Below are 25,878 nucleotides of genomic sequence, written 5' to 3' on the forward strand. Positions count from 1 at the left end.
CAACAAATGATATAATTAAATAGATGTAGCATCCATTTAATCATAGTAATACCAGACGGCCTCGTCGTGAACCAGGCTCGGTAGCCTTCTGAAACTGGTGGCGGTTTGCACTTTAATAACACATACTGACTGATCCCCCTTCAGGGACCTCCCGGGTGCAGGAGGTTAAAGAGCTGAACACTCAACAGCTTTTTTTTCTGGCAGCAGGAAATAACTTTTTGACTTTAATATAAAAATGTACTTTAAATAAATCTGGCGATTTGTACTGTAATAGTTTGTCATGAGATGTATTCATTAGACAGATACAGGATAATTCCCAGCTCTGACAGTAAATGGTGAGAACCCATTTCGGGATTTATCATCTGAGGAAACGTCTGTTGAAATTAAATCTTTGTGAGAGACTTAGGAAAGTGAGTGTGTGACTTCACTGCTGCTTTCTGACCTCAATCCATCATTTCATTACTTTGACTCTTAGACGTTTGAATCTAGTATTGAGTGAAACGTAAACTAAAGCACCTCAGGTGACATGTTGCCGGGTAGGAGCCTCTTCTGTATTTTAGAGAATCGATGTGCTTCATTTGTGTTAGCCTGGGAATTTAGCCTGGCGAGCCGCTTTTGAGGCGTCCACCGGGCATGCATAATTCATAAAGGCGGCCATTTGAATGCAGACGCTGCCGCCGGCTTCACATGTGCCACTGTAAAACAAATTCAAATTTGTTTCCCTGTATTAAGTCCCTTCTGCAGTTCGTAATACAGGATGGACTTAGCTTGGACTTTGACACCCCGCTAACAAGTTACCAAGGGAACTGAGGCTGCGGCGGCCATTCAACGACACAAGGACAATTCGTCATTGGCTTCTTTTGTCCCAAACCTCCCTCTTCTCCCTTTTGTTTTTCCCCGCCTCCTCCACACTTTTATTTGTCCATACCTGACCTCTAACTCCTCCATCATGTGACGGCCTGTCGTCTCTGAGGAGATACATTGACGACGTATAAGAACAAATCAGCTTGTAGGCTTGTTTGCGCGGACTAGTTAACAAAAGCACATGACACCTTGTCAAGTCTAATAGCCAGATGTGATTCATGATGGTGTCACCGCTTGTTTCTGGTGTATTTCCCATTGCATGTGGGTCAGTTTGCACATGGGACATTGTGTTGTGTGAGGAGATGGGAAGGGCAAATACATCTTCTATTTAAAATCAATATTCTGTCTTATTTTGTACTTAATGCCTCTTTAACTAAATCTGTTCAGTATAGAGAATATGGTAGTTAGGTAGGTAGGTAGGTAGGTAGGTAGGTAGGTAGGTATTTACTTTATTAATCCCCGAGGGGAATTTTTTTTTTTTTTTTTTTTATATGACACAACACCAGACAATGACAGGCTGTCATACATAGCACACTACTATACAGTTAGTGGTTGTGTTTTAATCACCGGTGCACCAGTAAATGCACTGTATGTTCAAACGTCTGACATTGCCTGTTAATTATTAAAGGCCCTCTGCATGAAATCTGCACGGTGTAATTATGTGCCTTACAGGAGGGAAGAAAAATGGCATAATATAGGCAGAAAGAAAGAAAAAAAGGGAAATATAAGTAAAAAAGAAGGACAGAGAGATATAAGCTCCTTCCCACTCCCTTTTCTTGATTACACACTCACAGATTTCTGTAACACCCCCACTGTGATTGGTGTCATCACCGGTGTGATCATCATCAGGTGAGAAGAGGAGCAGTGGGCTCTCTTTGATTCCCTCGTGTAGCCATAGTAACAGCCGCCCTTCGACAACTGGGGTCAAGCCCAGAAGGTTGATTAGCAGAAAACTACACCTCCTCCTTCTCTTCAGTGGAACATACATTTTTTTTTTCAGCAAATGACAACATGAAAGAAGAGAAAGCTGAGCCAAAATGACTCTGTATAGATACTTGTATAGTTATGCATTTTTGTATTCACCTTTTCCTCACAGATGTTAGACTGAAAAATCATTGCGAGAACCCCAGATCTCGCTCTCGATCCCCATCATGTGCTTGCCTTAACTTAGACAGCAAAATAATTTGTTGTATTTCATGCCAAGGGACTGTTTAAGCCTCTGAAAACGGTCAAATCTCTGAAAAGTTTCAAAATTCAAGCATTTTAAAGCACTTTACACTTTCGAAGTGGTTTATTTGTAATCTTGATGTCCATTTAAAGATAGTTTTATACATACCAAAAACTGTCCCAATTAACTTGTAGATCTCCTCTCTTAAGTTTCCTTCTGGAGCTCGACCGAGAAATGGCTGTTCTGCGTCTCTAAGTCATATCGATGTTAGAGACCCTCTCCTCTGATTGGCTGACTCATTTCTGAGTGACGCACGCCCTGGACAACCACAGGTTTTGTTATGGTCTTGTAGCTTGCTAGCGCAGTGTTTTCTTGCATTTAAAGTGTTGGACAGTGGGCTGTGCTGGGGGCGGACGTGACATGAGCTTAATTTTGTGACATCACAAACATAAGGAAGTCCAAGTGCTGAATAAAGGCTGTGTGCATTTTTCTGCGGGCTGAGTATTTTAACACGTTCACAGCATTTATACAGCACCAAGACCTGCTTTATAATCCAAAAAGAAAAGAACGTTTTTATTTATAAAAATAGGAGACCTTTAAATATTAGTGGATAAACAAAGAAGAATCAAAGTTACAGTTTGGAAAAAAACACTCATACACTAAGGTAATGTGCTTCATCAGGACTGTGTGGGTGTGGTTCGATGAGATATGACTGATGCGCTAGCAACATAAGCAAACAGCCACCCAATTGTGATTTAAATATTCACTTCAAACCACACAGAAACAAAAACACATTAATTCTCTCCTGCAAAATGATCAAAACTGTTTACTTTGGCAGAAAATAGTGTGGTCATGTGGGAGACTACCTCTCAAAGGAAGAAGCTGACCGAAAAAAATATGTTGTTAGGCCCCTTAAATGGAGTTTACCTGTGGGTGAATTGACTCAGGATCGACTCTTAAGTATTGTAGGGTTAAGGGAGGGTGAGCAAGTCCACTAAATGACCTCCCACATACTGTATATCTCGATTGAAAGTAAGAGAAAGGCTATTAAAAAGAGACTTTCAAAGAGAAAATGACTTTAGTTTTTTTTTTTTTTTTTAAATGTCAGCTGAATTTAAAATAAATAATTAACATAGATTCCAGGAGATATGGGAGATGAGTCACTGTATGAGATGTTGAACAGATCACTGGATCTGGTACAGAGAGGTGGTGCTAGAACTCTGATTCTCCCAGATGGTTTAGCGAACATCTACATGTGCTGTGCACACGGACAGATGTTTCTCTGCTTGGTTGGTGAGTGGATCAGTTTCCCGGGCAACCTCTGAGCTTTATTATAAAATGACACAAAAGCTCAGCAGATGTTTGCTCTGAAATAATCCAGAGCTGCTGCACTGACATGGCACAGAGAGAACCTTTGCTCTCATTTTCTAATATTTGCATTTGTTGACTTCGAGAGCTAATATGCAATATTCTCTTTTAACTATGTGCTTGCATATGCTTCACGTGTCCTGAATTGGACTGTAGGTTGTGGATGTTTTTAGAAATTATCTGCAAGATTAAATTAATTAAACCTCCTATGAGTTGAGGATGGCAGTATATCAGGATGTTTACGACCATATTCTGAACAACACGTCCTCATACCTAAATAACAGAAAAGGTCTATTTCCATAGAATCTATTTAAAATAAGACGTATACTCCAGGTCTCTCATTTAAAAAGCATCAACTTCTATCTTAAAATACTAAGTCAATAATTGTTTTTCCACAAGTCATTCTGGTGTCGTTAGCTACATCCACTTCTTCCGATGAGTGTTCTGGTGGTCCTTCTGAAAATAATTCCTTATTTAATTAGATATTGGGCCTCAAAGAGAGGAGTGTTTAGCAGTGCGGATGGTTTGACTGAGGGTCGTCGGGATAGAGTTTGGGGGTTTTCAGTCCTCCCATTTCCAACCCAGTCGTCCAAACAGGGTCAATTCTGGTTCCAAAAAACCAAGATGGCAGCGGCAAAAATGCCAAACTGCAGCTGACCTGAAAATTGACTTTTTGTCATAACTAAAATTAATCAAAGACCTCATCATCTGCCTCTTTTAAAAAGTCTGAGTTGAGCTCTAAGCCATTTTTCACAAAGTTTAATTCCCTGCTGTTTGTAAAACTCTGAAACTTAGTGTGAAAGTAAATCCTGCTGATTTGAATAAATTCTCTGGCAAAACCTTCAGAAATTTAATTAAAATTTTGAACCACAATACATCCAACAAAAAAAAAAATCCTTCCTTTAACCCAATGTTTCATCTTGCAGCCTGCGAAGTGATAAGGAAGGGGCTTCACACTGCTAATCCCCCCTTATGTAGGTCACATGGCTCAATGCTGCAGCCTATAATTTGTGAATTACTTGATGGGCCCTGGTCACTGCTGCTGCAGCTCACTGCTGATCCCACGCACCAGTCTGTCAGTACCTCTCGTGAGTCTGTAACCCCTGGAGACCACCTCAAAAATGACTCATGAATAGTGTGCTTGTGTAGAAAAAAACAGATGTCAGGTTTGAGTTTCTGTTCCTGCTCTATTGCTGCCGAGTCCCAGCTTTAAGTCATGAAAGGGACAATTTATTCAAAAATGTTCACTTCAGGCTGCAGGTAATGACTGTTTTCAGTATCAGTTGGTCTATGAATAGATTACATACTCAATCTCAATGCAATAAGTAAGGATGCCCAGCTCACTTCAGGGTTTAAGGCTCCAACCACGACCTGCAATGCAGTTATTATGTGTCTGGAAATATAACTCACATTTTTTTCCTCATCTCTCTCCTCCTGTGACGTCACTTGTTATCTATTCACAGGGTTTTGTGTTAAAAAGGCATAAAAATGGTAAAAAAAAAAAACGGAAATATTACCTCCACATTAATATCTCCAAGCGGCTCGTTCAAGCTCAGCAAGTCCAAACCTCAAACATATTCAATTTACAATGTAATAAATGCAGCAAATTTGCCTATTTTAAGAAACTTGACACAGTTATTTTCATGATAATTGTAATTGTTAAATGATTCATCGATTTTAAAAGCTGTAGTCAATTAATTTTCTGTTGATTGAAAAATAATCAGTCAGTCAGTAAACAGTTTGAGCTGATGTTGGCCCCCTTGTGGCCCTCACCTTAACTATTAAGTCTTAATTCAAACCTGGATCCTAAAACCAGGTCTTAATTGTAAAATTAATGAATAAACATGTTGACACTGAACCCACAAAATGATTAATACAGTAAATTGAAACTTCTCATACATTCAGTGGATTGTCACAATGGGAATCGATTGACCCTTAAACCTTAAATAAAAAGGGGTTTATTTGCAGCTTCAACTGATGTTTAGAGATCCACCGCACCGTGCTGCCTTCTTCGTCCACCTCGTCTTTCTCTCTTTTCATTTGTGTCTCGATAAGATGTCTGTTTTCAGTTTGGTGTGAGGGTTATGGCTGTTTGTGGCACATTGTTGATCAAACTGGTGTTATAGATGCTGCAGTGTTATCGAACTCCAACAGCAGAGTTACTATATGTGTTGATGTTCCTGACAATGTGCCAGCAGAATCCCTCTCTGTCTCCAAAAATCCCCTACATATCCCCCTCTTCCTCCCCTAAATGTGCTCTTCCTCTTGAATTCTTCATCCTTCAGCCTGAATGAAACGCGCTGCATTTATTCCTAAAGCCTTCCCCTTGATCTGCTGTTGCTCCCTCTAATAGGCTGCTGAGAGCTGCTTGTGCAGTCTGAAGCCAGATGGGTCAGTATCAGAGCCTGTGACTAAAAACTAACACCCTGCTCTGTCATGTGACCTCTTTTCCTCCTCTACACTATCTGATATATAATTATGAAGGTGTTTTGAGAATTGCTGCTTAAGACGAAGGAAAAAAAGGAAAAGAAAAGCGTGGTGGGTTTGATAGCAGCAGGAGCATCGTCTGTAACACAGTGTGCCAGCAGAGGGTGCTGTTGCTCTACTTTGTTCAAGATACAGCAACAAATGATTTCACATTAATTGGATCTAAAAGGCAATGAAATAGAGGTTCAGTTAATGCAATTTTTTTTATTGTGCGTTTAACAGGAGAAATGTACAGAAATGTTCACTGGTTGCCTCAGCACAAAAGGTGCAGAGAGGGAGTAGTAATGTTAGGAGGATGAGGACAAATAACTCCACGAATACCATGATACGTTTTAGTGTTCCCTTGACTTTTCCAATCTGTGAGTCTATAAGTGCTTTTATGGTCTTAAGCTGCACAACTGAATGACATTTGCGCTGCATGAAAATATAAATCTTTATGTATCTTAGAAAATACAAATGTCTGAAGAACAGATTCATTTATTAATTTATTCAACCTTTATTTAAATTTCTTTTGAATACATTGAGGGTAACTCTCATTTTCATTAATGCCCAGATCACATTAAACAAAAGGCAAACTTTAATTAACAACAACATTTAGACAAGACTTAAGTTAGATAAGCTCGATAAAACAATGCCAGTAGGCACAGTGAAATACTCATACTGTACAAACAAGGCACCAATAAAATGAGTTAAAACAGTTTGGGCAGGTAGGTTTGTGATCATGGATTTAAATTGTTACCATCGGGTATCAAATCACCAAGAGCTTTGTCCTAAATGCATAAAATACACGGTTGTTTCCCACTCAGCAGAGTTATAACAGGAACAGAGTTACCATTCCTCCATCCTGCTGTGATTGCATGTGATTACATAAAAGGTGTCAAACCTCAGACTTTAAGCTCTATAGCTCTTCCTGATCGATCTTCTACTTGATCAGTTTCCCCGAAGTAGACGTTCATGGATTGATTTCATGGCCCCTGAGTGTACATGAAGCCGTAAAGACATGAGCACTTGTTGCAACAGAGCGGTGGCTCGATAGCATCAGGTCTGCCTCCCGCTCAAAGTGTCATCACTCAGCCAGTTCACCTTTGCTGCGATCCCGTGTGTGTAAATTAAATGTCAGTCTCTGCAAATGGATGTTTAGTGTAAGAGATTACTTCACACACATATCCAGAATACACTTATTCTGCTGGTTAATGATGCTGCAGACACCCCCACTTCCCTCTCTCCCTCCCTCCCTCCCTCCCTCTCTCCCTCCCTGCCTGCCTGCCTGCCTGCCTTGCTTCCTTATTCACAGCCAGCCGGGCTGACTGGAGCCTCCACTAGCCAATCGGCAGGCTGCATCCCACCTCTGTCATCAGCCTGTGCTGGAGGAAGAGATTGGCTCGCTGCGATCTGAGCTTGGAAGGCAGATGAAATGCCAGGTCTGCTCTGCCTCTGGGGATAGCCAGGCTGCTTTATAATGGGAACCAACGCTCGCTCGACTTGGGGGCAATAACATCACGCTCAGCACCAGGAAAACACAGGGCTCCACCTGTTTCTTTTTGTTTTTTTTTGTTTTCTGATCTGTTGCTCTGGTGGTCTTTTGTGATCTACCTTCATGTGGAAAAAGAGGCAGCTGGTGGGCTCTGTCACTCCCCTCTCCTCATCACCCATCCTCCCTGGAACAGGTTGATTGTTTTTCTGCCTATTTTTTGCGCTGAAGAGCTGCTTCTCGGACCCACGCTCTCTCCATGTACGATAACTTGTACCTTCATGGATTTGAAGACTCGGAGGCGGTGAGTGAAAAAGGGGGGCACCAGACACTCGTGAAACCACGCTATTCTGTTGTGTCGTGGGCTGCTTGATCCCGACAATAACACCCCCAGAATGCGCCGGAACTTGAGTGCGCTGAGTGTGCACTCTTTCTTGGGGGGGGGGAGTTAGAGGAGGTTGGGGGAAGGGTGTGCACGAGGGTGCGTGTCGGCTTGTGTGTATTTGAGAGAGTGTGTCATAAGGTTCCTTTATCAGCCAACTGTACAGTTTGGTCACTGCTACTGACAGCTTCTCCTGCTGTCTGGGTGGAGTGTCTCCAGACCATGAAAAGTACCTCTGTACCATCTTTTCCCTAAAGGGCCAGTAAGCAGCTCTGTTTATGAACATTGTGGGTATTTGTATGTGAGCATGTCTGTATGGTTCCCAGCATGCTGTTATTTGCCAGCGGCACGTCTGTCTGCCTCTCCCTTTATCACATCCCACCGTGCATCATCAAGGTGTGCTGAAAAGAGCAACAAACATTATCGTAATTATCCTCCACTCCGACCTCCTGTATGATACTGATGTGCTGTTGCATCCAACTGTTACACCCGCCTTTCACACAAGACAGCAACGCTTGCAGGAAGAAAAACATTCTTTTATCATTAAGTATCGATTTTTCATCTCGAAGGTGCTGCTACATGCAGATAGACTGAGACGCCTTAGATACAGAGAGGCGAGCGTCGTTATTGATGGGCGTCCGTGTGATAAAAAATTGCCCGAGGAGCAGGAAAATGCTTACAAAGGCAATAAATGTCAGAACTGTTTCAAAATTCAAGCAATTTTGCACATTCTGTCTCATCCAGAATAAATTCAGGGAGATGTTCTGTCCTCGCGAACAAGCATTTTTTGTTTGCAGTATTTTGAAAAATGTGCAGATTTTTAGGTGTTAAGTCTGTCAGCGGTGTGTATTGTTATAGAGATGGTTGTCTTATGCCGTGCTTATACTGTATGCCACTGTCCAACAGACATTGATCTGCACCTACAACAGCCTCCACTTTTCTGATTAAAGGCATTTCATTGTATTCAGCTCCAATGAGGTCCAACACGGATGGTGATGAAGCCCGGCTCACAGTCCGGGTTCCACTTCATCCCAAAGGTGTTGGCTGACGTTGAGTTCAGGGCTCCGTGCAGTCCAGTCCAGCATTGTTACATTGAAACCAATCCGGTATTGTGCCACAGAGTGTAATACATTTGTAAGTCCACTAGAGGATACCGTGTCAGTGTCACGTTTTGCCTCGCTTAGGTGTGAAAATTGAGGGGCCTTCGGTTTGGGTTAAAATAAGTGATTTTATTTAAGTAACGTTGCACATGCAATATTAGTTACATGTTAGTTACTAATTTACATTACGTGAGTTAAATACATAATTTTATATAAGTAATTTAATTTAGGATATCCATGTAGACTTTTGTTTTCATGGCGTCGAACACCAGTCTCCCCGGTGAAGGTCCTGTGTTTGTTCTGACCAACCAGCCCATCCTCCTTTCTGCTCAGACTTTTTCACTGTTTGGACTTCATCACGTGACTTACTTCCTTAATAATCAAAACAACTGTGCAGGACCACCTAGAAATTAACGGTTTGAGTGCAATTCCATCACTTTAAGCTTTTTTTTTTTTTTTTTTACTTCAATTGTATCACAGAACTCATTAGAATTGTCATTATAGTGGCTCGCCCCAATCATTACTGATTGATCTGATAAAATAGAGAGACAGGAAAGCCCAAACCATGAAAAAAAAAAAGCCTGTTTCCACATACTTTTGGCTATTTACGTTCAGTCATTCAGTCACAGTGGGTACCAAAACTCCACAACAATTAAAGGCAAATCAGAGTTTAACAAAAAGGTTTTGTCCTCAACATTAATTGTATATTTAACATACATTAATCTTTTTCTAAGTGACGCTTCAACTTGGAGAGATCCATACCCATCCAAATTGGATGCCCAAAATAACTCAAATTTGTTACTCTACACATCTACAGCACAATCCAGAAATACCATCTGTTTCCTGTTGTTTTGGATGTTGTTGTTCCATTATAACAAGTGTGAATAACTGAAGAGGCAGGAGACTGTTTACTTCCACGTCAAACTGTTGAGGAAGTAGATTCTCTGTAAAATCCTGGATAATCTCGACAAAATGGATTGACTTAACATCCATCACTGACTCCGGTCATGTTTCTGTCAACACAGCGGCCATATGGGTCTATATTTGGTCTACTTTCACGACATTTTACAAAAGTTGTTCACACACACATACACACACACACACACACACACACACACACACACACACACACACACACACACACTCGGCACTGCTGTTCCACATTGTTCCATGTTTAGAGCTGTATTGGCAGCACTACACAAGACATCTTTGAGGCTGTTACTGTCCTTGTGGTTTGCTATCAGCACCTGTCATTAGCTCGTGGGTGTCTGCTTTTCTTCGGAAGTGAGCCGTTATCCCAGGAACTTCTGAGGCAGCAGGCATGAAAATGAAAGCATTTGTTGCATCATCAACCCCTGCCGTCCCTCATTTCCAGTTGATTCCCGGAGAATGTGTTACAACACAAAGCAACTGCGTGGGGATATTATTTGGCACACTGACCTTAAACACAATCTGTGTGTTTTCTGAGATGGCCCTACAGTACAGGACCTCTTGAACACGTATATTTTTTCAGGTCATATTGATTCCAAAGCTTGTAGTGAAAATGACTGCGTTTTCCATGCCTCACACACACATATGAGATACTGAAGATATGCAGCGAAAATGCAACCCGATATCATGCCAAAGATTGTAATATAACCAACAGTCTACTCGCTTTGGGCTTGGGCATTAAAAAACACCATTAGGTTTACAAAACGAGCTTTCAAGTAATCCAAGTTGACTTTTGCTTTCTTACAGACTCAAACCTCACTGGTCTGGGTCAAAGTCCTGTGTTTGTTCTATCCAACTACCCCAACCTCCTCTGTAATCAGACTTTTATCATTCTTTATATTCTCCACCTCCTTCAACCCTGGTCTTTCATGCTTTTACTTTTCACCCCAAAGTAAAGCTGAACATGACACTGATGTGCTTTGGCGTGATTTCGGGCTGAAAAATGTCAGTCAAGTCAAATCATGTCAATATAGTTGTAGAGAAAATTCCTAAAAGGTACACAGCTCAAGACCCTCCTTAAGTTTGCTATTTGAGGGCTATTCAAACACTTTTTTAAACGCTACTTTGTTTTGTCTAACCGAACTTACAAGAATTTCTTATTTGGGGACTCGGCCCAATTATTACTGCATGATATAATAATTACAAAATGAGTTGCAAATCATATGTTTGATATCATTAAGTGGAAACAAAAGTTAAACTTAGATGTTATGGGTGGAAATATCCATACTGATATTTGTGTTGCTGAGAAACTTTCCTTCACTATAGCTGGCAGGAATGATGTAAACCACTTACTACGGTTCTGCATATACAGTGTTATTTAATGTATGACTCACCTTTACAACAGCTATTATCTAAAATGCTAAGCCTAGTGAACCCGATGCTCTGGCTGATAGTAACTGTACTATTGCAAGTATGTTGGAAGAAAGGAAGCTTGAAGAAGACTTTTTGTAGTTTAAGTCTTTTGAAGCTCCAGAATGAAGTAAAATCAGTGTACTGTGGACTCAAGTCCCAAGTCTAGGCCCAGTCTAAAAAAAGAGACATTTACCCTTTGACCTCCAGGATGCTAGTTGTAGTGATGGCTGCTGTTGGATATACTGAAGAGAGAATGCTTTTAGTCCCATAGTCTGGGTCTGATAGACGTGCAGGTCAGGGCAGGAAGAAGGATGGAGATGGGAGAACAGACCGAGCTTTGGCGTCTGAGCAGATAAGGCTTGAGTGTGTCACGATGGACTCAAGACTGGCCACTTGACACTCTTAGATAATGACTCACAAACAATGCATTGTCACTGTGTGTGTGTGTGTGTGTGTGTGTGTGTGTGTGTGTGTGTGTGTGAGAGAGAGAGAGAGCGAGAGAGAGAGAGAGAGAGAGAGAGAGGGAGAGAGAGAGAGAGGTGTAAAGGCTGCTTGGCAGAGTGGTTGTTTGTTTCTGTGCGCATGATAGTAATTTTGGGAATGCTTCATAGTGCTTTGTGCTCTAAATGAATCATATTTATCATTCATGCACTTATAGTTTCAAAAATGTAAAGAAGCAAAAGTCGGGATCAAATATCCATACTCATTTAATGTTTCTAAAGATCTAAAAAGATCATAGTTGTCGTGTTTTTTGGCCTAATTTTTACCAACTTTTACTCAAATTTATTATCAAGATAAACAAGAAATCCTTCATCGAAATACAGTAGCTGTTGGTAGCTGCAGCTTATTAAATATGACCTTTTTCTGCCCTTTGTTTTGTTTTTTTCTTGTATTTTGAGGATGCATGTTTGCCTTGTGGCTACCTATCAAGGATGCACTACACCTTCACCCAAAGTCAGCTGGGACAGGCTCAAAGCCCAGCCACAACCTCTTCACCGGTTGGTTTGTGAACTGCCCTTCTGAATGCAGTATTTTGGTCATCACCATCTTGCTATTTAGAGCCAGAAGAGACCATATTTGGACGGACCTGGGAGGAACAGGTGAGGGATCTCACTTGATCTAATTGGGAATCTGAGGACACTACGTCCCGCCCACTTATAACGGAAACCTAACTGCACCACAGGCCTGTCAATCAAACAGACACACTCCCAGATGGACCACTAGAAAACAAGACAGAGTGACTTGACCTAAATCCATAATGTTAATGTCAATATTCTCTTCTAATAGTGGCTGATTGAACATTAAAAGTTAAACACCTTGAGATAAACAGTTGTTGTTGGTAATTCTCCCCTCATCTGCCTTTAAACCATAGCAGAAAGACTGGCTTTACGAGATGACGTCATTAAAAGAGCAGCAGTCAAACCTCAAATGGTGGACAATTATGTGGAAATCGAGATGGAAATATGACATACCTGTTAGTTTGATCAAACTACTTTTATACAGGTGAATGGAAACGATTCTGGTGATTATGCAAAATGATGATGTTAAGCTCAAATAATTACAATCGGGTGATTATGAGATAATTGTGACAGACCAAGTTGCATTCCTATTTGAGATATCCTGCTACAATAAAACAAACATGACTAAAAACCAACCTCCATATTGAAGGTAAAAATCTATCCTCTTGTCTCCAGGCAGGTACTTCATTATTTAAATATATAAAGCAGGTGCTCGTCATCTATAGTGCCCAGTGGTGTGGTGCTTTTATTTTCCTTTCTCCCCAGTCCTCCAGTTATAGATTTCATTTGTAATGAGGCCGTAAATAACAGTTATTTGTATCAAGGAAAGACTCCCCTGGTTCTAAACGGATCATTAACAGAGACGCCTGGAAGCCCTGGACAAAGGCATTAATCCTCACTGTCCAGCCTGGCAGGTTGATTTCAAAGACTTAGTGCAATACAAATCCTCTGTTGCACATTTTGGCATTCATTTTCATTCAATTATTGATATGAAGTGGTAGTGATATTTCACTGAGTTCATGTCGGAGGCTCTCGACGTTCAGGACAAGTCTTTTTTTCGTATCCGGTTCAACTCCTCATGGATTGGATGTCACTGCCATCAGTCAGGCTTGTAATTGACTTACTATGTGCGAACCTACAGGACACATCCAGTATACTGTGAAGCTACCATTTCCCATGTCACAATCATATTATAGAGAGAACATACTATACCTGTCGGGTTCATTGTGAGAGAGAGTGCAAACATGCAAAACATTTGTTCTGCCGTGAACTTGGCAGAGGATGATAATTGGATGAGATTGAGGCCAGAAAAAGAAGGAGAAAGTGATGAACAGGGCATAATTTTTTAAAGCAATACATCATGCTTTAGTCCTGATGTCAAACAACAACCCTTTGCAAGCATGTTTCCGGCTCCCGGGAGCTTTAACCCATTGTTTGTGTGTACATGTGCGGATGTGTACTGCAGCATCCACACATTTTAAGATGATGACACGCCTAAAAAGTAAGTGAAAACAAAATAAAAAGGGGAATTGCTGTGCTGAAACAGAAAACTGTTTGTACTGTTGTGCAACAAAGTAGGACATTTAATGTTGTAGTTTTTTCTTCAAGTGGAACTGAAGGATAATTAAACGATGACTAGACTGAGGTATCTCTACAAGTGTATCCACTAGGATGAACATTTCAGGCAAAATTATTATTTGAAAATCGCTCTGAATGAATTAACTATCAATCCATTATCAACCTCATTTTCTCACTTTCGCCGTTAAATGCCACCCAACTTCTAAAACCCTCATCTTGAACAAAACTGATGAGAAGCATGTTTTTAGTTTCATCTTTGAGATGACGGCCAGATGTTCAGATGAGATGAACGAGGCTCTCTTTCTGTCCTCCATGCTTTTAATGGGTTGTGTTAAACAGAGTACTACAGTGCATCCGGAAAGTATTCACAGCGCTTCACTTTTTCCACATTTTGTTGTTACAGCTTTATTCCAAAATGGATTGAATTATTTTTTTTCCTCAAAATTCTACACACAACACCCCATAATGATAACGGGAAAAACGTCTTCTTTTTTTTTTTTTTTTTCTTTTTTTTTTTTTTAATTTTTGAAGCAACTGGAAGAGAATAGAGGGGTTATGCTGGTATAGTGGCTGGATGATTGTCAAGTGCCAGCAGCTGGTGCTGGTTGGGGAACTGGGAGCAGGTGAGGTGGGTGTGGCCGGCAGGGGTGCAGGCTTGGAGAGAGAGACGGGATAAAACCCACAGGGGACCTCTGGTGGGTAGGTAGTGAGAGACACAGGGAACAAATTCAACTTAAAATAGGCACATAGTCCAAAACCAGGACAACAGTACGTATTGCATTGAGAGAGTTTTCTACACTTTGGATGATGGAGAAACTCAGAACAACTAAAACACTGAGTTTGTGTACTTATAGAAACACCGGGTTCAAGCTGAAATCAAAAACTGAGAGGATCAGTAATAGCCATCAACTTCCTGTCTTAGCCATCAACCACAGTTACTGCTGTTCGTGTGATTGCGACAACCTTCACAAATGTGGCACGGTGGTCCTCCTGATTCAAGCACATGAGTGGAGTCAGAGATGGAAAGCTTCCACGATTTTACCACGTCAACAGGCAGCTGGTGACGCACTGCCTCCACGGCGGCCACTTGGACAAGTGTACTCTTTTCAGCAAAGATCAAGACTTTGTATTGATTATTATTTGAAGGTTCATTTTATAATCCTGAGGACCAGACAGATCTAAATTTTGACATTACTTTAATAGGCAGAACCACTGCTTTCTCTAAAGGACTCACATTTGAACTCTTACATTCAGTTGTTGTGGATACAGTCTCGCATGTGTCTCAAACATAGTTAGTCATTTAGTTTGTTTTGTACCAGGAGAGATTCAGTCTCATGTAAGTGTTGGAGGCAGTCCACCGAAAGTCAGCTAATGTGAAATTTTAGCAAAATTTCCTGCAGCAATTCTGGATTTAGTCATATTTTTTTTAATGGTATTTGGGGATTTTATTCAAAAACTGAAATTTGCTCTTAGCATTGCAGGTGTAGCTTAAACAGATAATAGCAGTAATTGATCTCTGCTCTCAGCCTTACTATCAAATGATTCAAAATCCTATTTGTATGCTGTGTTTTAAGTTGTCAGCTGTATATTATATTTCATGGTGTCAATTGGAGCCATATGTGGAGATAAAGCCTGTTGTGTGAGAGTGTTTACATAGTATTGTATTTCCGGCACGCGTGGTAACATGATATCCAGAGGTCTGCACTGTTTGGTAGCTTTAACACAGAGAAGTGCATCGCCTACCTCACTGTCAACATGACATTGTCGTGTTGTTACGTTGAGTGAGCTATTTGCAGGCAAATAGACTGATATGTTAGCTTCACCTGGCAGAGTTTGTACTGGACTTACTTTTTGAAGGAGTTTTTCAGAGAACCTTTCAATGATTGTAGTAGCATGCATGTTTCTCCTGTTTGCGTGGTGGCCTTTAAACTTAATCTTCAATCCCTGACAAAACTCCAGAGCCTGGTAGCAAACATAGACTTTACATAAAAGTGGATGTAGCGTCCAGGTCTGACAAGTGAGATCAATGCGATGCCATAAAGTGCAATACCATCAATGGCTGCTAGGGGTAAGGCTCTGGCTCCATAGACTCCTATTCAACCTCTCTCTTGAAATACAAAGTCAATAAATCGTTTCCATGAGTCATTATGGTGTCATTTGTTAAAGTCGTTCCTTCTGATTAGTTTTCTGACCGTACATCAAAAAATAATCCCATCATGAATTGGATATTAGGCCTCAAAAAGTGAAATTTCTGTCTGTTTGATTGACAGGCCTGTAGTTTAGTTCAGGTGTCCATGAAAGGTGGGTGGGCTCTGGTTCCTGAGTCAGAACCACCGCTTGCCCCTCACCAGCTTGTCCAAATATGGTCACTTCACTGACAGACTGGAGGCGTTCACAACCAATGGGTGACGTCTATGTTGGTTGCTGTTTTGTGGTTTGGAGTTGCTGTTTTTCTTCTCTTGATGTTGTTTAATGGTGGTTGGTAAACAGCTTTTAGGTGGATTACCACCACCTTTAAGATCAGGTGCCGATAAACACAAGGGAAATATGGCAAGATGACAGTCGCATAAACTATTTATTTATAACTATTTACATTCTAATAAATACTCAAAACTTAGAAAATCAGTATACCTACAAGTTTTTGCTGTCTGCAATAACATATGTTTACAAGCGTAATTCATGAAAGGAAAGAATGGTATAACATGTTTATGTTGTTAAAGAAAACTAGAGGAAGTCAGAAATTATTTCAAAAAGGAAACTTTGTGATTGCAAATATGATTTTTTTAATGTATTAAGAAAAAAAGTGTTTCGTTGATCCATCTTGACAGCTCATGGGTTCTTTACTGTTGAGATTAGACTGAAACTATATATCTTACTTTATATTTGTTTAGAAAAATATCCTTTCATTTCTGTCATGCACTAATTTATTTGTTCTTTTGTGTTCGGTCTCAGTGCAGGACCTTTGCGGTTTAGTGTGACACACTGTGTGCAAAGAACAGCTTTAATTGTATGACATGAAAAGGAAAAAAGTCATTAAAAATTCATGAATGCATTCATGTGTTATGACACGGTGCATGTCATGGCCGTTGCATAATACAGTGTACAGTATTACATCATGCTACACGGTTCGATATCACAGTCATTTTCAAAATGTTTGTGTTATTTCTGCACTAATTGTTGCACAGTCATATTAACAGAATTTTCCAGCGTGGTTGTGTTTCCTCTATGAATCTAAAGCGAGAGAAAGTGACTGTGACTTGTTTGGACCAAATGGCTGATAAAGGCAGACACACTGGCAAACAAAGAGATTTACAAATGTCTGCGGACAGGTGGGTTCCAGACACCGCGGGGCCCAATGAATCATAAAGGATATTGATATCAGCGGTGGTAACTGTTGTAGCAGAAGCAACACTCACTCTCATCATTCAGCCCTTCCTCTCATTTACTACTGGTGACAGGGGGAATAAGTGGCTTCTGGCCCTGGAGAGCCGGGTGTGTACAGCAGCCTGCAGGATGCAGCACATTCGCTCTACCTGTACTAGAAAACAATGATGAGCAGTAATTAGCTTTTGGCCCCCGGAGACGACGTGCACATTGCACAGAGCTAGTTGTTCCATGCCTGTGAGGCCGGTGTTTATGCTAATGTAGTGATCACTCGGCTGGGGTTTAGCTTGAAGTGCCGACTCTTGTGTTACATAGCAGCAACATCTCAATCTATCACAGAGAAAGGACAGATAACGGCCAACTGGACTAGAAAGAGTGAGTGAAAAAAGATGTCGTCATGTTAATTAATCTTCAGTCCATGAATCATGTAATAACAATGCTGTATGTTTTTACTCACCGTTTATACTCCAACACACATGTTTAACATCACTATTAGGTTACTTTGTGCTGTTTCATACTGCAAATGATTTGTTTTAAATACTTTTCTCTGCACGAGAAAGCAAAAAAAAATTGACTTAGCCCGTGTGATGTCACCTGAAAAGCATTTCTGAGGCTCAGATTGAGGAAGATCAGGCCATCGCCATCTTGACAGTGCCTTGCTCTGCCTTACTCCCAAGCTGTTACCCACAGTGCATCAAGCACTGGTTTGTGAACTGCCGTTTTTGAAGCTTCAATTTTGGCATTTTGGCCGTTGCCATCGTGGTTATTTGGAGCCAGAAGTGGCCATATTTGGACGAGCTAGGGAGGAGCAAGCGGTGAAGAACCTGAGGACACTACGCCCGCCCAGCTATAGCAGAAACCTGACTGTACCCCAAGCATGTCAATCAAAGCAGACAAGCCCCCAAACACACCTCTCTTAAAGGCCTAATATGCAATTAATGATGTAATTAATTTCTGTTTTTTCCTCATATTTTTTTTGTTTATCTGTTCTTTTTGTCCCAGTAATTGTGATGTATGAAATTCTCATCACTTCAGTTTCACTTAAAAGTAGAAGTTGTTTTTCTGAACTCAAAGGGAACAGTGCTTCACCGACATTTTACGAACTATACATAAATTTCACACATGAAAGAAAAACATGTAACATGTGCATCACCACGCCACCATATGTCCTATATTTTCACACAGCTCAAACACACAGAGCTTCCACGCTGCAGTTGTAACAAATCAGACTTGCAGCCAGATCTCCCACATGGCAACACAAACCGCTAAAGTGCCGGTCAGCCAAAGGTGAAATCCTCAGAGCCAAGACGTGCGTTAATGCTGTATGCAGACAGCGTGAGCAAACTAAGTCAGCACTGTTGGAAAATAGGGGCATTACACACTGTAGATCAAAATTGATTGATGGGTTTGTAGTAGAGGTCCATTAGCCAGGGCGCTGCTCGGGTGTGTATAGTGTGTTCTTCTCATTTCATGCTCAGGAGCCAATAACATTAAGCTGATGTATTCACCTCGCTACTGTGGTTGAAAAATGCTGGCACAATCACATTTTACAATAGTTGTCACGGATGGAGCCAAGAAAGCAGGAAGTACAGAGCAACCAGGAAGGTAGGAAAAGTCTCAGGTGGTTTATTTTCAGAGGTGCAAAATACAGGCTTTACAGGCTGATTGGCAAACAAGCAGGCAGGCAGGCAGGAAAACAAACAGGAATCAAAATAATAATTTCTTCAAAGATTTCTCTGGGAATCCAATCTTCCAGTCTCCTGGGTGAAAGTGACCTTTATCATGTGGACTGGTTGGTGTATTACATTTTGTGCTGTAAAATTGGTTGTTTTAAGTTGACCCACAATATAATAAGCAACATAACCAAAATCTCAGACTGTATTTGTAATTGTTGATTTCGAATAAGAGTAGTGCAGTGATTAGCATTGTCGCCTCACAGTGGAAAGGTTCCAGGTTCGAATCTGGGCCTGGGCCTTTCTGTACAGAGTTTGCATGTTCTCCCTGTGCCTGCGTGGGTTCTCTCCGGGTACTCCAGCTTCCTCCCACCATCCAAAAACATGCGTCTCAGGTTAATTGGTGGTTCTACAAATGTCCCTTAGGTGTGAATGAGAGCGTGAATGGTCTTTGTTTCTGTCTGTCTCTGTGTGTTGGCCCTGTAATAAACTGGTGACCTGTCCAGGGTGAACCCTGCCTTCGCCCCCCTCCCTCACACACACACACACACACACACACACACACAATTAACCAGTTTATTTCAAATAAATTGTTGAAGTGTACTCACTCGGGTGTTTTTTCTATTTATAGTCTTGAAATTGTATTTTTTTTTCTGGTTTTGTCACATATTGGATTGAATCTGCTTTTCTTTTTGTTTTTCTTGGTTTGTCTTTATTTGCGTAAGTATATTCTGCTTTTTAGGAGAAAAAGATATTCAAAGTAGAGGACATAGGAATAAAAGAAAATGATGGTAAAATATAAAAGTCTGTACTAAGATCAGTCCCATACATCTATGGTCACTATGCAGTAATCTTTGCACATGGTGGACTTGACTTGAGCTCTGCTTTTCTTTCATGTTGCTTATGTGGTGTGATTATCACAGGAGGTCTAAAGCAGGGTCTCCTCAGCAGTGGCCTCCTCTCTCTGCAGGACAGGCTGCTTCCTGCATGTGATGCTGGAGCTCGTTGAGCCCATCGGTGCCGGAAGAACTCTCTGCTGTGGAGATGTTCGCTCCTCAGCCTTACACCCACTGTTGCTTTTGTTTATGAATGCACATTCTCCTCAGCTCGTTGGTCATACTCTTGCTGTCTTTGTAGTTCCCTTGTCTTGAATGAGGGCTGTGGGTGTTTCTTACTGCTGCTCCAACCCAGCAGCCGCTGACTTGTAGCTAATAAGGAGGAAGATTGAGGGAGCGAGTCGAGTTAGGAGGGCGATGAATCCTCTTATAGAGATGGTATGAGACTGATCTCCAGCCTGAACCAGACTGGTGTGTGAGGGTGTCACACCACCCAGTGTGTCCCAGAAGAACACACACACACACACACACACACACACACACACACACACACACACACACACACACACACCTGGGTTTCTGTAACCTCCCACTCATTCTTTTGTCTCATTTTAAGAAACAGGCTCATGTCAGGTCTTGCATCTGTATTCACTGTTCTGCATTTGAATGTGTTTGAAAAGACATATGATATTACTCAAAAACACTTGTTCATTATTTGTTCTTCTAGATGTCAGTCTTTATGTGTATGTCATAAAGAAAGCTGTCAGCCGGAGGTTGTTTATCGTTTCTTTTCTCTTCTGGTAACCACTTGTCTTCTTGTTCTCCAGGGCTCAGCTGATTCCTACACAAGCCGACCGTCTGACTCGGATGTGTCTCTGGAGGAGGAGAAGGAGGGTGGCCGGCAGGAGAAGGAGCAGCAGGCCACCGTTCAGATCGAGAGAGCAAAGGTCAGGGCCACAGGGAGCTGTTTACACTACAAATGAGCTGCATACGGTCCTATATACTGTATACCGTTGAAACACATAATCTGAGCTCATGAACAAAAGATACACGAGTCAGGTTGACTGTCTGCACCACTGATCTGTTAATGGCTGTTTAAAGTATAGAAATTTACACGGATCCTGTTCTCATCACATTTTTATCATATTTCTAGCATGATTTCTTATTTTTCGTAATCCTACTCTAAACATGACCAATGTGACTTTAGAAAATGAAGTTATCTTTGCCATATATTTTGCTACTGCTGTGATACTGGATCTTTATAAGCACACTGGTACTGCAATAACCCGCTCTGCTCAGGGGAGACGGGCTGGTCAATGTCCTCCTTCGCCTTTGTTTATGTCATAAACAGTTTCTCAACAAAATATTGTGTCAGAATTTCATAGTTTTTGATAGAGCATGTTATCCATACATTCATATTGCCCACTTTTTCCTCCTTTCTGTCTTATAGACCAAAGCAGTGGCGTTTGCCGTGAGGACCAATGTGAGTTACTGCGGTGCATTGGATGAGGATGTTCCTGTGGCTGGCACTGCTGTCTCTTTTGATGCCAAAGACTTCCTCCACATCAAAGAGGTACAACTTGGACACTGTCCATTAATACTGAACCTGTGGCACTGTGCAGATGATTGAATTTACTTTGCACAGGAGAAAATGTTTATTTTTATAGAGGCATACAGTATTATTGTAACTAGTGTACCGCCCTCCATCTAATAGATTTTATCATCATGTTGAGTGACCAAATGATCAAACAAAATACTCAGTTATTAGTACAAACTATGACAGGAACAGCATAAAAAAAACTCTTAAAACACTGCCTGCCAAAAGAAATCTCATCACAATCACACATATTTGCAGGTCTTTTCAAGTTAGGCCATAAACATTTTTACCAGCAAGTGGGCATTTGTCACAGAATTGTAGACACATACATTTTCAAGTATATTGATGCACTTTAAAGGGGCAGTATGTAAGATTCAAAACCAGTGAGCCCTGGCCTGGTTGGAACTGATGGCAGCCTTTGAATGTACAAAGTGGTATTAGATTAGGTACAAAATGGGATTTACGTGATTCTTACAAATTATACCATTAATGTAGTATCTGTTCTGGTGCTCGGTTATTCTACCTTGTTCTTTTTTTGTACAGTTTGTGTGGGGCAGTGCTTATGAGTGTGTCCCAACATAGACAATAAAAAACTTGTATCTAGCTCTCTGATTTAAGTTGTGGTGATCAGAATCCAACTGTTTTCTATCCTGGAAATAGATTTTAAGTCTTTAATTAGCCAAAATAGTCTTGATTTACTTGTTTAAGAGACAGCTTTGAATATCTATTTTGTGTTTTTATTACACCACGCACCACATATATGTTGTCTCACTGTGCACTGGACACTGTTGTGTTGTGACCTGTGATGCAGGTGTATTTTTTTTTTTATCAATAGACATTGCAGTGCTAAATAGAAATTGTTTTATGTCCTAATAAGGGAAATACTGCTGAACTTAGAGTTTACTGGCTATGATGTTTGCTGGTATTATGAACAAATAAAGTGACAAATATTCTTCGGCTTTCCCTTTCCATCCAAAAGGTGTCATTTTGAATTCTGTTTTCTCACTGATATTTATCTCACCCTTTCACAGAAGTACAACAATGACTGGTGGATCGGCCGCCTAGTGAAAGAGGGCTGTGACATCGGCTTCATCCCGAGCCCTCTGAAGCTGGAAAATATCCGACTTCAGCAGGAGCAGAAGAGAGGACGCTTCCCCGGGTGAGTCGAGGAAGAGGAGGAGGAGGACTGAATGAAAACAGAGTGCAGGCTGTGGAGGAATCAGCAGGAGGAGATACATCATTGAAAAAACACATGGATCAAAAGGGATTCGGGTTGAGGAGAGAGCCACTTTAGGGATGAGTAGAGAGCCTGGCAGTTGAGCCGGGAGATAAACAGGAAATCAGGTGGATGAAGGCCGACTTGTGTGTTGTGTGGTCCAACTTCTCAGAGGTGTGCCTGGACGGTGGCCACGGCAGAATTTTCCATCAGATGGGATGTTGGGTTTTAGCCACGGAGGCGATTACTGATGCTGAGTGCTTTCATATTTACTCAGTAACAACGGTGAGAGAGAAAAAGACTCGTCACCTTGACTCATTTGGCTTCTGTGTTTGGTTTCTATTACAAAAAGCAGTTTTGTCTTTCATTCTCACATGTTAGATTTGCTATTGTATGCAAGCTTCAGTATGTGTGTGATTGTGCACTGGGAATAAACAAAGTCACGTTCTTAAGATCACAACCTTACAGGAAAGACACGTGAATTTCACATGTGAAAAACTCACAAAATCACATGTGACCACATAAACACGTACACATTGAGGTGATCTTAACCCTTTCATGCACAACATGGGTCAAAAGTGACTCACCTTTTATTTTCTATATAATGTTTTTCATCATTTAGTATTCCACGCATTCCTCAATTAACTTGTTTTTGATCATCACGAATCCTTATTTGTTTTTGAACAAAAAACAACAGGGGTCAAAAATGAGGCCCGGTATTCATTTGTTATTTCATACACTGCTGAATGTTTCTTTGCTATATCTTTTGAAGTCAATTTATTTCATTATTAAATATTCCAAGTGCTCATTAAGTAACTTGCTTTTGATGACCACAAATCATTGTTTTCATTCAATATGGAGCATTGGAAGGGGTTTGCATAGCTTGTTCATCAAAGAACGTGACTCCTTGAAAACGTGACTTCAGTCTGAGGTTAGTTTGTTTTTTGGGTGGTGGTGTTTGACATCCGATATCTTGCTGGATTTCACATTAACACTTTTCTGTTTCTTTTCACTGTTATCAACGCGGCAGTAAATCCAGCGGGAACTCCTCCTCCAGTCTGGGAGATATGGTTTCAGGCACATTCAAGCCGAACCCAAACTCTGCAGGTTGGTCCCACAGATACGAGTGTTTTTACATCTGAGGAAACCTTAGTATATGGCTAATTCTGGCTTCTGGTATCTGCTCTGTGTTTGTGTCTGTATAACAGGATGTATTCAGCTCCTATACTATTGCGATGTTTTAACATGCCTGATATGATTATATAAGTATAGTCCCACTCCCAGTCTGCACTTTCTCACCTGATATTTCTTTATTTTTTCAGGAAAGCAGAAACAGAAAGTGGTGAGTATGACAAAACACTTATATGATGTATATATGCATTATGTGGACAGTGCAGACTGTTATCTAAAATGTGGCAGAAATGTAATTGTGTTGAAACCCAGATATGGTTTTGTATTAATTTGTATGACTCTGTGCTGCCAGAAGTTGTGGCCAAGAAGCATCATGTTTTTTAAGATTGTTTTCCTGTCCATTCGCATGAACGAGATACACCAGCAACGCTCAGAGAGAATATTATTACATATGGCAAAAAATGTTGACTTGAACTCAAGGATTAAACCATTTGATTTTCGTTGTCAAAGGTCACTGTGAGATCAACATTTCACACCAAATGTCTTAAAGGATAGAATGTTGATGTGGTGATATTTTATATCCAGAAGGTCAAAGGTTGACTTCCCTGTGACGTTTGACTACGAAAATCTAATGGTTTAATCCTTGAAGACATCTGTGAAGCATCCACATTTCAGAAGTTGTAGCTTCTTTGCAGCAACATCCATATTTTAATTATTGATTCCTGTCATAACTACAACTTTGTGCTCATCAAGGTTTAGTGACTTATAAGGCTCTTATTTACAGTTTTGATTTGGCAGAAGCAAAATTGACAGAATGTTCAGTGACTTGGAGACGTTCGGAGACACTTGGTAATAATATCAGAGCCTGACCATCGCTGTGTCTGTCCTCCCCTCCAGGCTGAGCACGTGCCCCCGTATGACGTGGTTCCCTCCATGAGGCCGGTTGTCCTGGTGGGACCGTCCCTGAAAGGTTACGAGGTAGGACGACGCACGGCTGCTCCTCAAGCCATCTGACTCAGCCTTCTTTTCACCGCAACTCTTCTCCTCTTTACAGTTTTCTAATATACATACTCAATATTCCAGGTGGTGCACTTACAGTATACAATATGTACTTCACACCGGCGCTTTATTCATTGTTGTGGATGGCCTAGAGATGCTCTTTTACTGTGTGGTGAGATCTCAACACAAAACTATTCTCATGTTGAAAATGAGTGACTCAAATACCCTTTTCATTTGGCAACAAAATCCTTCAATCATAACTGACATTTCTTCGAAGTGATAATGCACATATTATGAGCCAGGCTGACTCATGTCTCACACTGCATCATGTCGCAGGTTGTTGATTCCTCATCTTGGTTAGGTCCTCGTAAAGTGAAAGTTCTCAAAGATGTTAAAAATCAAAGCAGCTCATTGATTATCAGCCGGAGGAACCACAGTGCAAAAGAATAAAGGAGGCCAAGGAGGCGGTGGGAGGTGGGAGCGCCGGAGTCAGTTGTCATGGAATCACAGTCCTCGCCTCCCATCACCGGTGTTGCCTTGGTAACAACCTTTTGGGTAAACTGCATCAGTCTGGAAAAAGTGGAGCATGATTTGAAATAAGGAACACGGAATAAACGTGCATTGCACATTGGAATTGGATTGAGTCAATGGGAAGAGTATTCCCGTCACACATCTTTTTAGTTTTCTGTGTCTTTGTGATGAATCATTACCAGTAATGAAGCTCAGGCCTGCAGGGCTTTGAGTGAGGATGTACAGTAGTTCCTTTTATTACTCATACAGGGATGAATACGAGTCATGTGCACCGTGTCAAGCTTGTGTGAGGGGTGTTACAGTCACAGTGCTGGAGGAAGCGCTCAGGTCCATTACAAGCAAAGGTCTTGAAGTACAAGTGCAGACATGTAATCAGTAGATGTACTTCAGTAAAGGTTTATGTCCCTGGTCGAGGGGAAGCAGAGGCATGACATGCTTTAGAACCTCCCCTACTCGCCCCACTTGTTTGCCCCACACAGGGAGGCTGTGGCTCAGACGGCAGAGTGGGTTGCACACTAATCGGAAGGTTGGTGGCTCAATCCCCAGCTCCTCCTGTCCACATGCCTAAGTGTCCTTGAGCAAGACACTGAACCCTAAGTTCAGTTGTGAATGTACTCCTGATGGCGGCACCTTGCATGGTGATCTGTCTCATTAGTGGGTGAACATGTGGGTGAATGGGAAAACCATGCAAAAGCGCTTTGCGACCGAAAGGTGATAAAGCGCTATACAAG

General features: G+C 41.2%; 1 protein-coding gene across 2 annotated transcripts in view; it reads left to right on the forward strand.

Annotated features, from left to right (window-relative positions):
- Nucleotides 1-25,878, forward strand: part of cacnb4a (calcium channel, voltage-dependent, beta 4a subunit) — a 37,544-nt gene that overhangs the window by 3,348 nt on the left and 8,318 nt on the right. Inside the window, exons 1-7 of one of the 2 annotated variants that reach the window (XM_069154992.1) lie at nucleotides 7,261-7,662; nucleotides 20,501-20,620; nucleotides 21,124-21,246; nucleotides 22,302-22,429; nucleotides 23,517-23,593; nucleotides 23,809-23,828; nucleotides 24,515-24,595. In XM_069154992.1, the coding sequence (XP_069011093.1) occupies nucleotides 7,618-7,662; nucleotides 20,501-20,620; nucleotides 21,124-21,246; nucleotides 22,302-22,429; nucleotides 23,517-23,593; nucleotides 23,809-23,828; nucleotides 24,515-24,595 (594 nt within the window). In that variant the 5' untranslated portion in view covers nucleotides 7,261-7,617. Of the gene's footprint in view, nucleotides 1-7,260; nucleotides 7,663-20,500; nucleotides 20,621-21,123; nucleotides 21,247-22,301; nucleotides 22,430-23,516; nucleotides 23,594-23,808; nucleotides 23,829-24,514; nucleotides 24,596-25,878 lie in introns of those variants that run through there. The other variant, XM_069154993.1, reaches the window with a different exon arrangement.

This window comes from Embiotoca jacksoni, unplaced genomic scaffold (genome assembly GCF_022577435.1).
Source record: "Embiotoca jacksoni isolate LCO1_2020_lvr unplaced genomic scaffold, fEmbJac1.0.p SCAF_2, whole genome shotgun sequence".
In the NCBI taxonomy this organism is placed as follows: Eukaryota; Metazoa; Chordata; class Actinopteri; family Embiotocidae; genus Embiotoca; species Embiotoca jacksoni.